Source organism: Antedon mediterranea, chromosome 5, assembly GCF_964355755.1.
Source record: "Antedon mediterranea chromosome 5, ecAntMedi1.1, whole genome shotgun sequence".
In the NCBI taxonomy this organism is placed as follows: domain Eukaryota; kingdom Metazoa; phylum Echinodermata; class Crinoidea; order Comatulida; family Antedonidae; genus Antedon; species Antedon mediterranea.
This window is the reverse complement of record NC_092674.1, coordinates 17,585,735-17,603,137: the sequence shown is the minus strand read 5'-3', so window position 1 is coordinate 17,603,137 and position 17,403 is coordinate 17,585,735. Positions and strand designations below refer to the sequence as shown.

Here is a 17,403-nt window from a genome sequence, read left to right as displayed (position 1 = left end):
TGACAGTGAATTATTATTTGTACTTGGGTAATATCTATCTATATATAGTTTGTCTATCAGTTGTCTAATAAATATAAACTGAAAACTCTAATATTTTAATATGCCATTAATTTTCCACCAACAGTTAGTTGCTGTTAACATTCTGGATATTCTTCATCATAACATCCTTTTGCAGTTTAAAAGTAAGAGTTTACAATACGTATCTTTTGTATGCATGTGTTTTATTTAATTAAATGTCAAATTAAATAATAATACTGCACAACTTAACGAACTGTGTTGTATCAAATATGAGATGAAATATTTTGTTTCTGTTTTGTTTACTAGTAGGAGTGTTGACTATAATGCTTTGTTCACAATTCAACACAACACCCTTGTTACACGGCTGGTTCCCCCACCTGTGACTTCACATTCTATCTCTGGCACACAACATTATTAGTAAATTACAATGTGGCGTACGATTGAAAACTGTTGAGAACTCCTGCTTTATTATTGGTACCTGTGTTGTTTATTCTGACGCTAGTTATTACTAACTTCCCCCACATTACTGAACTCAGAACAACTGTATTTACATTGTTATACTTTCAGTTTCATCTATGTGGGTTGGTGTTGAGGTCATTAATGATGACAACTATTGTAACTGGTTGCATTTACTGTATTCAGGTAATTCCCAAGGTAATCCATTAATCAATCAAATAAATTTTTATTCCATAATACTTAAAATAAGGTTGTGTTCAGAACATTGTGTGCATGCAGAGATATTAGGACGTCCTCCCTCACTCCTCAACTTGGCAGTTTTGATGTATTCTAGTTTCAGACGACCACCGACAACCTACCTAAGGTCAGATCAATCGAAAGGTAGTTTCTACAGAAGTTATTAAGGCAACACAATTACCACCTGCACATTACGTTATAATCAATTTTATTTTTGGTTTTCCTTGTATAGTGTCATATGTCTTCCTGGAACTTTCTACGACAGAGATGTAATTCTACATCAGAGATTCAGAGCACCTCGGGCCTGCCTGTCTTCCCTGTTGTATACTAGCAATTGTCACTTTTAAAGCAAAAAATGTCATATAATAACATAAAGCTGTCTCTTCTCAATCATGCTCCATTTATGTTATGCTATGGTAGAATCATCTAATTTTATAGCTTCATGTTAGAATTACAAATTATATGGAATCCTCAGGATTAAATTAATTAAAAACTCATCCGATGATCAAATCAAATCTTGATACATTGAAGACTTGCTTAATGTAACTTTGGTTGAGATTTAAAGCATTTGTTTTTCTTCTCTTTTGTGGGTATCGCCCACCTTTATTCTTATTTCCCTTATAAAACATTTTCTCTTTATGGTCTTATGACGTCATTACAGCTTCTTTCGCTGTACCCCCACATTCGTGCTTGTTTTTACATTGATGACCGAATAAATATTATTATTATTTACCTCATAAATTTTGTTTCTGTTTTGCAATACAATGCATAAAGTCTTATTATTTATGTTGTTTTCATATTTTCTTAACAAAATTTAGGAACTTGAGGATTCCACTGGACTGGACAGCATTCCAGGCTACGCCAAAGTTGAAGCCCTGGCAGACTACCTTATGCAGTTTAAGGAAGACAGTGAAGTCATAAGTCAAAGTCATGCTGAACATGTCACAAAGTTGTGGAACAACCTGGATGCGTATGACAAAACCGTTAAGCGCAAAGCACGGCATCACGATTACCTCACAAAAGGCAGGTTCAAGAAAAGTAAAACGACTGCTGTAATACCTGGTGTTGAAAGCACTCGACAGTAAGGCAGTTTCCTGCGTTTTTCACTTTGTAGGTTAACAGATGCTTCTTAGGTCAGAACACCGGACCAGCCCAATGGCCGGACTGCAATCAATATATGGAGTGCCTTATTACAAAACTATGTGAAGAGTATCCGTCTACCGTATATATCGGAGGGAAACATTTCCAGCGCTGGCCGCTAATCGGCAAAGGCTACAAAAACATTCGTCGGAAAGTGCTATCAAATGGACACCTGATGTTGTTTGCTAAGCTTCAGTTGATGGAGATAAATCGTACGACACTCATCCAGCGGTGAGTTTTAACTTGTTATTGATGTTATTACAGGTACAACAGAACATCAAAGAAGCAAGAGCGGCAAGTGTTGGAATCTGGCATCTCAGCAACAATACCCAAACTTGTCTCTGATAATACCCTACTTGAACCTTTAACCAATCCAGCGGTGCTGAACGATCCTGCAAGCGCTCCATCTTTCACATTTGTCCAACCAAAAAACACTTCTGGCGGAGCAACTCTAGGAAACAGACTGTCGATCCCAGTTCCAGGCGAGATAGCAAACCCACCACCATCAGTCCCTGCGGCTAGTAGTACTCGCATTCCTAGAACTACCCTCTTGTACAGAAAACGAGTGGCTAAAGACATTGGAAACCGATCAAAATGTACAAACCAAGAATGTCTGTGATTGTGTGCTCAAAGTGTAAGCAACCAAGGTTAAATAAGAACCACACTCAGTACTATGGAAATTGGTATTGTGCTGCAACATCTGATGAAGCATGGAAATCGGCTATTGGTTGCCACCCGTCACCTTCGTCAAAAGTGGGAAAAAAAACAGCAACAAGAATGATTCCAAATGATTTTTGTAGCCATGGATAGAGTTTTTATACTGTTTCATATATATATATTTTCTATTTTTTGTTTTGTTCTGTTATTTTATTTTCACTTTTTACAAAATATTTTTTATTTTATGCAATTTGGCCATTGGGCCACCATATCTAATGGTTTTCTGAATGTGCAATAAAGTTAATAAAAATAATAATAAAAAAAAAGTTTTTAATGCTGCCAAATCCAAAGAGCAATGGTTAATGTAGTGAATTATTTTGTAATTTTTATATTATTACAATAAGTTTATATAATTGCATTATAATTTACATTAAATCATTCATTGCACTTTGTATTTGAAGATCCCAAGCCCTTACAAAAAAGCAGAGGGGAAACTTTTGCAATGAAATGTGTACATTAAATTGTGATTTCTATTTTGTCATGAGTATTTTATATTTCAAGAGTAATTCCACTATAATTCATTTTAATATGAATCAAATATTTCCTTCCACGATTTCTAATATTTTTGATAAACATGTCTCGTCATATTAAAAAAGCTAACAATTAAAACATACATATGTAGTCGAATTTAACATTTTTTTTAACAAAGGATTTTATATTAATATTATTTAATATTTTTATTTATTTAATACATTGATCATTTGATAATCCTCTAAAATGGACAGTTTTTAGTCTGCCGGTATTCAAAACCTCCTAGCTTCATTGGTCAATTGTCCAGTTTCTTCATTATCTAATGACCCAGTCCGATTCAGTTTTAATGACCCCACATGCCTCTGTCCATTTATTTTTGCGTTCTTTACTTTTCCGAATGAGAAGATTGAGCTGTGGCCTTAATTTATGTTATTACTTTGTATGTATATTTTATTATTTTCCTAATAAATTCAAATAAAATTAATTATTATTTCTTATTTAAATAAATATTTATTGTTCATTGCATAATTCCCAGACAAATTTAAGCATTTCATGTAATGGAATAATGACACTCTCTGTGTGATGTAATCAATAAAATTTTAAATATTGTATTGTGTTTTGTTTCACTCTTGAATTTTTTTTGTCTCTCAAATGATATTTATGGTAGATACGACAGTGTCTTCCTTTTATGAAATCGAAGGTAATGCTTTTAAAATGGTGTTTCAGAAGATTTATTATTTTCTTTAAAGTATGTTCTTTACATTAGGGTACACCATGACCATTTCTATCGGCACAGTTTACCAGGCATCAAATGAATATTTTTTATTTTTTTCTAGTAATTTGATTTGGTTTCGGCTGACCTGATTTGTAAATTTTTTTCTGAAAATTGTTTTTATTGACGATTGTCTATAAGAGATGTGTTTTTTGTTGGTAAGTAGGGATGCGGCAACAGACATGATCAGTGGCCGAAATTCACTGAGCTGTTTATTAGCCAATGAGGTTGATGTCCCGATAGCCGCAACACCAAATGTTGATGATTGATAGAAAATACTAATTTACAACAGAAAAACAGAACAACTTGTACGGAATGTAAACTTGATCGATGGCCTCATCCAACAAGACCTTATCCTTATTATTACTCCATGTTTATTAAGGGCAGTATAACAATAATAATGTTATTTTCGCCTAGGCCTAGCTAGCAACTAGTCTAGATTAGCCTTTTACAGATTAAATGCTGTGAATACTTTGATAGTATTACTAAAGTACTTGAACATTCAAACTAGGCCTAGACTACTTTATCTAGGCCTACCTACTTCAATTAACTATAGGCCTATAACTATAGGCTAGGCCTAGTAGGCCTACTACAATACGACTGGAGGCCCTCTAACTAGCCTGGCTTAAACTTCGGCCTAGCGTAGACATAGCTATGATCCCTACCTCTCCCTTGTTTATTATAAGACAATAAAAAGTACTACATATTATAGTCTAGGCCTAGGCCTAGTCATTTGTTTAATCGTTTACCGAAAAAAGCCATCCTACATGTTTGTTTGTTTGGTCCCGTTTGTTTATATTATGATAATTGATCCACGCTGAACCTCCGGGTTCCACTTTTGAATTTGAAGTCCGCAGAATAATGCTCAATAATTCACTATTTACTCATTCCCAAGTCACTAAATTGATCTCCCTTGGTTCACAAATGCACAGTGTCTGACGCCAATAAAAGGAAAGAATAAGTGTAACAGCCAAATTAAAATAAAATCGAAGCAAAATAAGAAAAAAATATCTGTTTACGATAGCGAAATTACGCTAAACCTAATTGCCAATATAGCGTCACGTCTGCGGAACGACGCGATAACCTCAATGTGTGTTGAACCGCAAACAAATTTCAATTTCGTTCTGTATGTTACAAAAGGATATTTCGCGTTCCAAATTTTTTTGTATGGTATAGAAAATCGCATAAATTGTCACTTTTTTTGTACAGTTTCAATTAAATCCTTTTGATATGTTATAGAAATATAATCAAAGCATTGCTTCATATAAAGTAAAGTAGTAATTTTTAAGAAATTACGGAATTTAGCATTCACAAACATTGGGTTGACATAACCCTAACGGCTAATTTTATTTATTTACTAGTTTAATTTTTACCAAATTTGATTAAGGCAACATAAAATTGTCGAATTTTAATCAAACAACTCCTAAAAATAAATAAAAATCAGCATAGTTATTAATTAAATCTACTTTATTAAAATAACCAAACTACAGTTATAAAACTATTAAAAAAATATAATAACGAACGAGCCTCCAGTGAAAGGGCGACCTCAATTTAGACGTGCGCTCTTTACATATAAGGTAATTAATTATAGCCGAAAAACGATAAATTATCGATTTTGACCCAAGAGAATATTTTCTTTGTTGAAAAGTGAGTAGAGAAAAGCATACTTCATACAATTTAATCAAATACATACCAAGTTATAAGTCATGAAAAAATTCAAAAATCATCAAAAGTGCATTCGAGTCTGAGAAATTACGCGTTTTTTACATTTTTTTCAAAAAAGACACGATATTTTTTTTAGTTTTCTTCATTAAAAAAAGAGAGTATATAAATGTATTGTGTATGAAACTCAAAATTTTTACAAGACGATGAATTTTTGTGTAAAATAACGTATTTTTGGTAAAATCAGCATATGTGCACCATTAAGTACACACATAAAAATCGCCGCGGAAACCATTTTCCCGATGTCAAATCGGGTTGAAACTCTGGAAAAACGATCTTTTGGTGTTTTTTTACATAGGAAAAATATAAACGTTATATGTTTCCAATGTAAAGTAAATGTTTAAAGGACGATGTTGGTGAATGCGAAAAAAAAAATATGACGACCTATCGTTCTTAGAACATTACTCCATTTTTTCCCCAAAACGATATTTTTCATAAAAAACAAGGAAGATAACGTGTAAATCATTAGAGACATGAATGTTAATTAGAGACTTAAATAATCTCTCAGAAAAACGATATTTTACAGACTTTTTATTGAATAGATAGAGAAAGAGTAATAATTATATGTAAATCAGCATATGTGCAATTCTCATAGTGACAGTCTCGCGGAGAGCAAACATGCACCTGTGCCTATGTCTTACTGTGGAAAGTCCCCCTAGATTATCATCAAATGTGCATGTTTCTCACTGAAAACTGTAGGTGGCCGATGTGCATTTTTGCATGTGCGCTCTGAGGAGAGAGAGATAGATCAGCGAGAGAGAGTTACAGTATGTGCATAAATGGCAATATTATAGCTTAATTATTAAACTTTAAACGGTTGAAATTTTGGTTATTTTTCGAAAAAATTCCTGTGGTCCCCCCCGGAGGAAAATTTTCGAAAAATGGCCAAATTTTGACCTTTTTATTTTTTGACATAACTAGTAACTATGGCTCTATAAGATGATATTAGCACAATATATTTGCATAAATGGCAATATTATAGCATAATTTTTGAATTTTAGAAATTTGGAATTTTTTGTCAATTTTTCGAAAAAATTCCTATGGTCCCCCACAGACAAATTTTCAAAATATGGCCAAATTTCCAGTCTTTTATTTTTTGACATAATTCGTTACTACTAGATGGTACGCTCGCTTCGCTCGCGTACCATCTAGGTCGTGCCCACAGATGGTTCTTGAATACATAATAATTTCAGCGTTAAAAAACTGACGATTTCAAATGTACAATAATGCAGAACAATAAGACACTGTGATTTATGTACTCAACTAAAATTAGCACCCTAGGAATTACTTCCGAAAGAAAAACTTGTCGCAAAATGAGACCAATTGTTTAAGTCAAATTTAAACAAACTTAATTTGTGTTTTGTATGTAACATTATGGTTGAGGATGGGGAAGAGGATGGGTGCAAAGAGGAACAATTTTTAAATATATTCTTTATCCATTTAGTAACGAATTATTAATTGTTTTCATGTTTTACAAATAATATACCACTAAACACAGTAAAACATTGCGATGTAATTGAAACTTTCACCGTCCTAGTCGATTGAAATAGTACAGTACATGTAACGATACACTACGACGTATATATGTTTATATAATGTTAAACAATTTGGCCCGTATTCATGAAAGGGGACTAACTTTAGTCCTGGATTATCTCTGGATTTAGTCCTGGACTATTTTGAAATGGTATTCATGAAAGGGGACTAACTTTAGTCCTGGACTAAACCTGGACTAAACCTGGACTAAAACCGGCAAAAGATAGTCCACCCAAGGGGTAGGTTTAAGAAAGTTACGCCCGTATTCTTAAACCGGACTTTAGTCGTAGTTCGAAGTTCGACTTGGAAAAGTCGAACTTCAAATTCGATTCAAAAACGAAGTAGTCGAAGTTTGCAGTTCGACTTAATGAAGTCGAGCTTTTAGTCGAGTTGCACACGTCTGGGTAACAAAGGCTATACATTGGCCAATGACAAGAGAGTATTTGAGGAGCAGACGAAATTTTGCGCATTGATATCACTTTCCATTTCTTACAACACTTTTTACGCATCAGGACTATATACATGAAAAATAATTTTAATCGTTAATTATTAGAACAATATCAGTATTAATTTAACAGTGAAGTATATTTGATTAACAATAAATAAAATCTTAAAAATATATTTAGAAACCATGGCGGTACGGTAACTTTTATATTTTCTAGGCCCCCAACAAACTATGATCGCCACGAACCACGCACTTCATAGCGTGACAAGAAAGCGCTAGGCCCCCTAAACATTCCATCGCGTGGTGAATTGCCGCATCTCCCATTGTCGCTATGGCGTGACATAGCTCAAGTCGGACTTGCGCGAAGAAAATAATGTAATTTGTATACAGTTGTAAATAAAGATGATTTTCATTATTATAATTTATACCAATGTATATTTAATTAAGCTAATATAAATATAGATATTTCATTCTTCAATATCTGGCCAATATAACAACTCAATGACTGTTACGTTTTTTATAAACATCGTTTAAAAACCATTTAGTCGACCATTTAGTCTTCCCCCTCCAGGACTAAAAAAATCGATCAAAATCCGTCTCGATTTAGTCGAGGTTGGCCTAATTTAGTCGGTGATTTAGTTGAAGTTCGGTTTATGAATTAAAATGACGTCATTTTTTTAGTTTTAGCTCGAACTACGACTAAAGTCCGGTTTAAGAATACGGGCGTTAGTCCTGGACTATCTCAAGAATAGCTCGAAAAAAATGGCGGCCTGAGGTAAGGTAGGTTACAAATGTGACAACTTTAAAACGGTATTTAAGAAGCAAAATAATAATAATCATTTTTATTTGTATCAAATTAGTAATTAAAACATATATTTAATATAATAAAGTACTTTAGAAAGTAAAAAAATTATATTTAGTAAGTTAATTTAGTGTGTTTAATCTAGGCCCAAAAGCTAGGCCCACAGCTTTAATTCTGACAGCGCTTGCCTAGGGCGATATTGCCTAGCAACCACCCTATACTGCTAGTGTTAAAATGATTTGTTCTTCATTAAGCGCACATTTAACTTATTTAAAGATGTAAATCACATTATATATAATCTTAATTTGTAATAGATTTTACATTATTAACATTTTTGTTTAAAATGATGTTAGAGGGATATAGCCTAGCTAGCTAGACCGCAGTCTAAAAGCCTATTTAAGCTAGGCCTACACTTAACTAGGCCTCTCTAGACTATGCCATTGGCTGAGTCGGTGGGCATTGCAAGGCCCTACTTCAGGTAGTCAGTAAACAGTAGTCTTATTCTATTGTAGGCATAAATTGTATTACTTAGTTAGCCTTGTCTAGGCCTAGACTGGAATGAATGCAGTGTTAGGTATTTTCAAAATATTGGATAAATTTACATAGGGCATCCTGTTGAATTAATTTTAATTTGGCATAGTTTAGTTAAGTTTAGTTATAATGGGAAAGTTTAGGCGATGCCTTTTTAACCCCACATATCAACTACATTGTGTTGAAATGCAATAGACCTAGGCTAATAAATAGTTAGTATAGTAGTAATAATAGATGTATATATTTTAATATCATTTATTTTTCTATTTGGTTTAGACAGCTGAAGAAAAATGTCTGGTTAATATTATATGCCTCCACTACTGTCCTAGTTACATGGAATGCTGCTGGTCAGGTAAGGTAAGATAAAAATAAAACAATTTACATACAACCTGTTGAATTAATTTTAATTTGGCATAATTTAATGTAAATAGGCCTAGGCTAGGAATAGTTTCAATATTTTTTAGATAATATAGTTTAATTTCTATTATTTTTCTATTGGTTTAGACTGCTGAACACATATCTGGTCAATATTATATGCCTCTTCCATTACCGTCCTCTTAGGCTACATGGAGTGATGCTGTTGGTCATGTAAGGTAATAAGATAAAGACAAATATTTAAAATGTATTAATAAATTGTCTAAAAAAATTGCATCCTGCAAACTACACACCCACTGCATAGTTATCTAGGAAGGCCTGATTTCTGGATATTTTCATCATATTAAGTTAAGCGGTATTATTGAAAAAAAATGGAGTGGAGTATTGTGACAAATTATCTAGGCTTGTAAGCCTACAGTTTTTGTTGGCCAGGGCTAAACATTGTCTATCGTCTACCGCTATTATATGTACTGTGTTAAAGTTTGGATGTAATATAATTTAACATTATTTTTTTTTTTTAGATACAATTGCTAACAAACCTGGATGGAGCGCAATAATCATGCAGAGAGAAACAGGACTACCAAAACAATTGTATAGCAAGTTGTACTTGTGTAGTAATAAATGAAAATAAGAATATCCATATAAAAACAACAAATGAAACTTTTTAAATTACTGTATTGTTTTATTATTCAAAAACAGTAAATAAATAAATTAAAATACCATATTATTACTGTAGTTTTGTCAGCATGTACATTCATGTTCAGATCACAGAATTCTGTTCAATGTTTATTTAGATAAATAATTTGTGACTGAAATACATATATATACAATTGTCATCAAAATAGTTTTGTTTATACTAAAAGATGGTCATCATCTTCAATTATTTATGTCCGATTCTCAATTCTGCAGTCGAGCCAGTTTATACTCTGTGATAATTTTTCAATCACAGCTCCAACAATGAAAATAGTAGTATAATAACAGTATTTAAACAATGTTGATGCCTTGCTAACTTGAAAATCTGTGTAGATAAAAAAAAAGAGGAAATTTACAATATTGGAAATTAGTAACTGTATTATTGTTTTTTTTTCATATTTTCCTGTGAAATTACTTTTTAATCAATATTTCTTTTGAACATGTTTTTCTTATTTCTCTGTTTTTTGTTGCTTTGCTATATTTATTTGTTTATTTTATGTATTTATATGAGGGCCCCTTGAATTATGGTCATCATGCATACTGTATGCTAGGTTCACCATTTAACAAAAAACAAATAAAACATTTGAAATAATTATATATAAAATGTAGTGCACTATTTAAATGTGATATCTCATTGTAAATCTTATTGAACACAGATCTTCAATTAAATAATGCATGTTATTGTTATGCCTACTACCAGGAGAGACTACCCTGGCCAGTAGCTAGTAGAAGGCAGGCTATTGCTCTAATCTAGTCTAATAGTAGGAACTAGATAGGCAAGGTTGCAGTTAGCTAGGTTAGGCCTATTTTTTTTTTATTTAATCATATTATTATTATGAATCAACCTACTGTAACAGATTAATTAATAATAACAAATGATGAACCCATTTTTTTAAACAAAATATAAAAAACGACAAAATTAGTAATACTACTAGCTAGGCCTAGGCTAGAACTAGTAGTAGTAGCAGTAGTAGGAGTCTGCCTATAAATCCTCCTATATATATTATAATAATAGGCCTAGTTAGTAGGCTAGTCTAGATCTAAAGAGTAGACAGTAGTTACTACTGGAACTAGGCCTAGGCTAGGTATAATAGGCCATAGTTTTAGTGAAACTAGTGTAGGCCTAGGACTAGAATAGTGGGTGGGAATACTAGGCCTAGATAGTAGTTGCGCCTAGGCTAGTCTAGGTAGGCCTACTAGAGAGAGGTAGGGTAGGCCTAGGCCTGAAGTTCGCCTTAAAATCCAATTTCTTTAAATGAAACTCAAATAAAATTACACAAGAGTCTTCTTTAAATATTCAAGACTTACTTTTTTTTCCAATAATTTCATTTATGCTTCTGGTTTAATGGCAAAATTAGTTCTTTTATGTTACTATTTATTCATCAGGCATCTGTCACACGTGTACACATACTGAACCTATAATCTGACCTCTAGTTGAACTTGTGCCGGGTAAATTATACCCTGGACGCGTAGTACGCGATTGCAATGCTAGCGTGTTTAGAACAAGTTTAAAAGGAAACATCATGGACCACCTAGCTGCTGTAATTTTCCATGGCTTAATCCAGGACTATTTAGTCCAGGTTTCATGAATACCATGTCAAGGATAGTCCAGGATTATCCTTAGTCCTGGACTAGATAGTCCAGGACTAAGGATAGTCCCCTTTCATGAATACCGGCCTTTGTGAAAACCACCTCTCTATTCGGGGCAAATCATAAATTCGATTTAATCGTTAATAAATATTAAATTATCTAACTCAACTTAATTAGTAGGCCTAATGGTTTTCAATTGTTTCTAGAGCCAATTCATACTTAAGTTGGTTCCTACCCTACCCACCCGAAGTTGTTGTTGATCCTTCGTACCACCGTAGGCCTATCCTCTACTGGCTTTACAACGCTACTCATGCCAGTGAGGGAAGGGTGATAATGTGGGTGGTTCCCGGGGTGGTTTAACTGCAATAATAAAGATTTGTACATAATATACGCCCGCGGCGACAGAAAACGCTAGCTCATTATTATCCGTTAAAAAAAATCTATATCCAACCTCTGCAGCACAGATTGAAGAAAAAAATGGATCGAATTTCTGTTATGAGTATACAGCACTTGCCTTTACAACGCCTGAGGGAATAGACACTTGTGGAACAGAGATTGGAATGTTCCATTCATCGCAAATCAATACATTTGTATAAATGTATATTAAATCTATCAAAATAGTATTTTTTAAAGAAAATCGGCCTGTCTTCAACATTATGATGCTGTACTCGAGCTGTTCAACCGGTTTTCAGCCATTAAAAACAATTATCGTAGGAGGAGATAGGAAAATGCGAAGCATCCTCGTATTATCGTCTGCGGGTATTTTTCAAGACGGACATCCATTGGACACTGTATACCACGATCGAAAAACACCCCTATTTGGAGCAAATCGTTGAACCTAAATTCGTTTTAATCGTCAATAACTAATTATCGAACTCAATTTAATTAGTAAACTGGGTTACATCAGGTGGTTAAAATCAGTACCGAAAGTACGAACCAACTTTATATACCATCGAGTAAACATTCTAGAAATAACGCGCGATTTACCGAATTTTGCCCTTACGTAAATTTATATATAGATGACGTTATAAGATGATGTTATCAAAATATAGGGAAGGGAAATTTTCGCAAAAAGGCCAAATTTCGATCCTTTTATTTTTTAACATAACTCGTTATTTTAACACAATATATGTGCATAAATGGCAATATTATAGCCTAATTATTGAATTTTAAAATGTGGATATTTTGGTTATTTTTCGAAAAAATTCCTGTGGTCCCCCGCAGGGAAATTTCGAAAAATGGCCAAATTTCGACCCATTTATTTTTTGACATAACTAGTTATGATCGCTCTATTAGATGATGTTAACACAATATATGTGCATAAATGCGGCCGTTCCAAGGCAAAACAACGTAACTACAAAATTTTGCTTTTCGAGAAAAATTGTAATTGAAGTTTGAGTGTTTGCATTTCAGAAACAAATTATCGTAATGATGTGAAATTTTGCATGAGTATAAATAAATAATAATTATTATTAAATACAAAATATTAAATAATTTATACAATTTGATCAAAGTTATTACCGCTTTTAACCGATACGTTGTTTTGCCTTGGAAATGACGGGCATAGAATGAAAGTCATTTCTGAGGCAAAACAACGTAACTGCGATATTCTGTGGCAAAACAACGTAACAGTGGTCATTCCATGGCAAAACAACGTAACTGTGGTTATTTTAAAAACAATGGATTGAAATTCTTTTTGAACAACAGGGAGGGCTGCGATCACTAATAATGCCTACGAACTAGGTAGGCTTTACAAAGAGTGCATTTGAAGCTAGGCTTAGCCATTTTGATCTACTATTTAGGATATCGACTTACTTACATTCATTATGTTATAGCCTACCTACTAGCCTGCTACTACAAGGCCTACGTACAACAATGAAAAAACGGCCGTCCTACTAGCCTAGGCCTAGCCTATTTCCATTGACAGTACTGGGGTCTAGGCCTAGGCCTAGGCTAGATTAGGTAGGTCTGTCAAAAATAATAGCCTAGCCTAGTTTCAAGGTTGCCTGAACTTTTTCGTAAATACAGTTAATTCTTTAAAAACAAGGCCAACAGCCATTAAGTCGCGTGCTACAATGCATAGTGATACCGGACCGACAGACAAACAGACCGACAGACAGACAGACCGACAGACAGACGGACCGACCGACATAGTGAACTATACTGACCGAAATTACTGAACATGTTTAAAAATGTTGAAATGTTTAAAAACATTTATATTTTTTTAATTTACACGTGCGTAGCCTGTCACTTTTGACGTACTCGTATAACGTAATTTCGAGTTGAAAAGTAAGTCAAGAAAACAGAAATCGGGCAAAAAGAGTGCGCAATAACATTTTACGCGCCGTGCGCGCGCAAAAATCTGCGCACTCATGGCAATTTTGTAAACGCTTAAAATTGCCTGAAACGTACTCTTATTTCATCGAAAATAAATTTTGAAAATTTTAAGCGCGCGTACGCATGCGTTACATGCGCTACGCACGTAATTGTATTGCCATATGATGATTTATGCCCTGAAATTTATGAGTACCAAATTTTATTTAATTGTGATTCATGGTTGTTAAGATATGATTACAAACGTGATTTCGTTAAATCGTGCGTAGACCGCGTAATTTTTTATTGCGCACCGTGAAAACATAACCACATCGATTCCTGGCCATAAGGAATATTCTGTGAAAAATTGACTTAGCTAGATTAAACTGATATCAAGATAAGGTCATAAAGCGATAAAACGCATAGTGATACCGGACCGACAGACAGACAGACAAACCGACAGACAGACCGACAGACAGACCGACCGACCGACATAGTGAACTATAGAGTCGCTTCCACGCGACTAAAAATGTAATACATTAAATTAGTTGTCTAGCCTAATAAGCCTAGTATTGTTACTCGGGGTACCCGAGTCTAGGACTTACTCATTTTCTCCTCTTCTTCCTCCATCTGGACACTATTGAGTAAAAAGTGCGATTTTTAAAGTACTACTCCTCCCTTATTCGTTGTAGTATTGAGCTGGGATTTGGCATGAACATACTACAGGGACATGTCCTCAAAGCTATAGAGCCGGATTTTTAATTTTTTGTTAATTAATTTGTTTAATTAAGAATCCACAATGTGTGACACACACCACAGCGTTATGTAGTTATATGGTTATATGCGGATTCTTGGCGTAGTGGTTATCACGTTTGCTTAACACGCAGAAGGTACCTGGTTCGAGCCCGGACGAAACCTTTTTTTTAAACGTTATGGTGAAAAGTACTGTATACGCAATATGATAATTACACACAGTATATCTTATTTTTATAATTTTTTTAAATACTTATTTTGTGTAATCGGTAATTATCACTTTTACACATTTTTATTTTTCTTTGTGCTTATTACCATATTTATTTGTAATTTAAATGGATTAAAAAACTTTCTGTAACCCACATTTTTAGTGTAAGTGGCTTTCGTAGTGTAGTGGTTGTCAAGTCTGCTTAACACGCAGAAGGTCCCGGTTCGAGCCCTGGCGAAACCTCGGGTTTCTTTTACTTTATGGTGAAATAATTGTATACGTCTATATACAGCTTCTTTCGCTGTACCCCGAATATTGACTTTGTTGAATCGACTATTATGTATTTTATCCGTTTATTTTATATTGACACTGTTGATTCGTCTATTTGTTTTTTAAATATTTTTATATAGTTTATTTTATATCATTGTTGTTACTTTGGGAGTACGGAACCTGAACTCTTGTTATAGTGATTAGGTTCACTTTTAGGTTCCTGCCTACTCCCTTAGTCTCTGTGTTTTGTTTGTTTGTAACTGGTTATTGGCAATAAATAATAATAATAATAATAATTCGTGCTTTTTTGTTAATTAATTTGTTTAATTAAGAAGCCACAATGTGTGACACACACCACAGCGTTATGTAGTTATATGCGGCTTCTTGGCGTAGTGGTTATAACGTTTGCTCAATACGTAGAAGGTACCTGGTTCGAGCCCGGGCTAAACCTTTTTTTTTAAACTTTATGGTGAAAAGTACTGTATACGCAATATGATAATTATACACAGTATATCTTATTATTATTTTTTAAAATACTTATTTTGTGTAATCGGTAATTATCACTTTTACACATAATAACAAAGAACACACAATAAAAACAAATATAGCATAAAAACATCTAAAAAATTACAAGATAAAATTATCTTCTTGACTTCCTGTTGTACTAGATGATACCGGAGGGAATAAAGGATTTAGCAAATCGATTTGTTTTCACACTGAGGAGCCTCAATCTACCACTTGGATTAAGTTGGTCTATGATTACTTTGTGGAGAGGATGAGAGGCATCCGACTCAATGCGTTCGAAATCTTTCTGGAGGTGTTCTAGGTGCACATCGGTAAAGGAAGGCAGTTCCAGACCAATCATTTTACCAGCCCGACGGATGAAAGTTTCAAGGCGTCCTTTACGCAATATGATAATTATACACAGTATATCTTATTTTTTATTATTTTTTTAAATATTTATTTTGTGTAATCGGTAAATACTCCTACCTTTCGTTGTAGTATTGAGCTCGGATTTAGCATGAATATACTACAGGGACATGTCCTCAAAGCTATAGAGCCGGATTTTTTAATTTCATACCGGATGCAGCCATATCACGTCTCGAAGATGGTACCGTATAGCCGTATTTGGTAGCGCGGTTATTGATGTGTATGTTACGTTACATCCGGTCTTTACGTCATTACAGCTTCTTTCGCTGTACCCCGAGTATTGCACATTCGTGCTTGTTTAATATATCTTTTACTTTTAGTTAAGATCGTTGCTATGCATATCGTCATGCATCAGCGGTTTCTGTATCAACATCATGTAAGTTAGCTGATTGTGAGAATTTGAAGCAAAAATCGTATGCATTTCCGTGGCAGAACAACGTATCTGGTAGATACGTTGTTTTGCCTTGGAAAATACCAGAATTATTTGTTTTTTGCTTAAAGGTACGTGGTACTATCTCTAAAAATAATGATCTCTGAAACCTGACATTTTTACAGGTTGTTCATAAATTTGTAATAATTCCCCAAATGTAAAAATCTCAAAATTGACCAAAATGCGAGTTACGTGGATTTGACTTGGAACGGCCGAATGGCAATATTATAGAATAATTACTAAATTTAAAAAATTGGGAATTTTTGCCATTTTTCGAAAAAATTCCTATGGTCCCCCGCAGAAAAATTGTCGAAACATGGCAATTTTTCGACCCTTTTGTTTTTTGAAATAACTAGTTTATATGGCTCTATAAGATGATGTTAGCAAAATATATCTGTGAAAATGGCAACATTATAGCATAATTTTCGAATTTGGAAAAGTGGAAATTTTTGCCATTTTTCGAAAAAATTCCTATGGTACCCCGCAGTTTGCTATTTTTCGGAAAAAATTCCTATGGTCCTCCGCAGCGAAATTTTTGGAAAATATCCAAATGTTGACCCATTTATTTTTTGACATAACTAGTTGCTATGTCTCTATAAGTTGATGTTAGCACAATATATTTGCATAAATGGCAATATTATAGCATAATTATCGAATTTTCAAAAAGTGGAAATTTTGTCTATTTTTCGAAAAAAATTTCTATGGACCCTGCAGGGAAATTTCTGGAAAATGGCCAAATTTCAACCCTTTTATTTTTTGACATAACTAGTTACTATGGCTCTATAAGATCATGTTAGCACAATATATTTGTATCAATGGCAATATTATAGCATAATTTTCGAATTTTAAAAAGTGGAAATTTTGGTTATTTCTCGAAAAAATTTCCTCTGGTCCCCGCAGGGAAATTGTCGGAAAATGGCAAAATTTCAACACTTTTATTTGTTGACATAACTAGTTACTATGGCTCTATAAGATGATGTTAACACAATATATGTGC

At 33.7% G+C, this 17,403-nt stretch overlaps 1 protein-coding gene and 2 long non-coding RNA genes across 4 annotated transcripts; all 3 read left to right on the top strand.

The window, feature by feature from the left end:
- Positions 1 to 21: 21 nt before the first annotated feature.
- On the top strand, positions 22 to 1,557 carry LOC140049388 (uncharacterized). Its single transcript, XR_011845243.1, has 3 exons — positions 22 to 182; positions 586 to 672; positions 1,530 to 1,557. It is a non-coding gene; the product is annotated as an uncharacterized lncRNA (long non-coding RNA).
- A 43-nt stretch (positions 1,558 to 1,600) lies between these two features.
- Positions 1,601 to 2,470, top strand: LOC140049752 (uncharacterized). Its single transcript, XM_072094702.1, has 2 exons — positions 1,601 to 1,792; positions 2,116 to 2,470. The coding sequence occupies exons 1-2, from the start codon at positions 1,602 to 1,604 to the stop codon at positions 2,468 to 2,470; spliced, it is 546 nt and encodes a 181-aa protein (XP_071950803.1). The 5' UTR covers position 1,601.
- Positions 2,471 to 8,268: 5,798 nt separating this feature from the next.
- LOC140049592 (uncharacterized) lies at positions 8,269 to 9,959 on the top strand. 2 transcript variants are annotated; one of them, XR_011845313.1, is made up of 4 exons: positions 8,269 to 8,291; positions 9,121 to 9,201; positions 9,349 to 9,437; positions 9,741 to 9,959. It is a non-coding gene; the product is annotated as an uncharacterized lncRNA (long non-coding RNA). The 2 variants fall into 2 exon arrangements; XR_011845312.1 differs by having other exon boundaries at positions 9,121 to 9,196; positions 9,741 to 9,945.
- The last annotated feature ends 7,444 nt before the right edge of the window (positions 9,960 to 17,403 follow it).

What these genes read in the sequence shown, in the direction of transcription:
- LOC140049752 (XM_072094702.1), top strand. Translation starts at nt 1,602, where the DNA reads ATGCAGTTTAAGGAAGACAGTGAAGTCATAAGTCAAAGTCATGCTGAA. An exon ending in GGTGTTGAAAGCACTCGACA is followed by an intron (nt 1,793 to 2,115) that starts GTAAGGCAGTTT and finishes ATGTTATTACAG; the next exon opens with GTACAACAGAACATCAAAGA.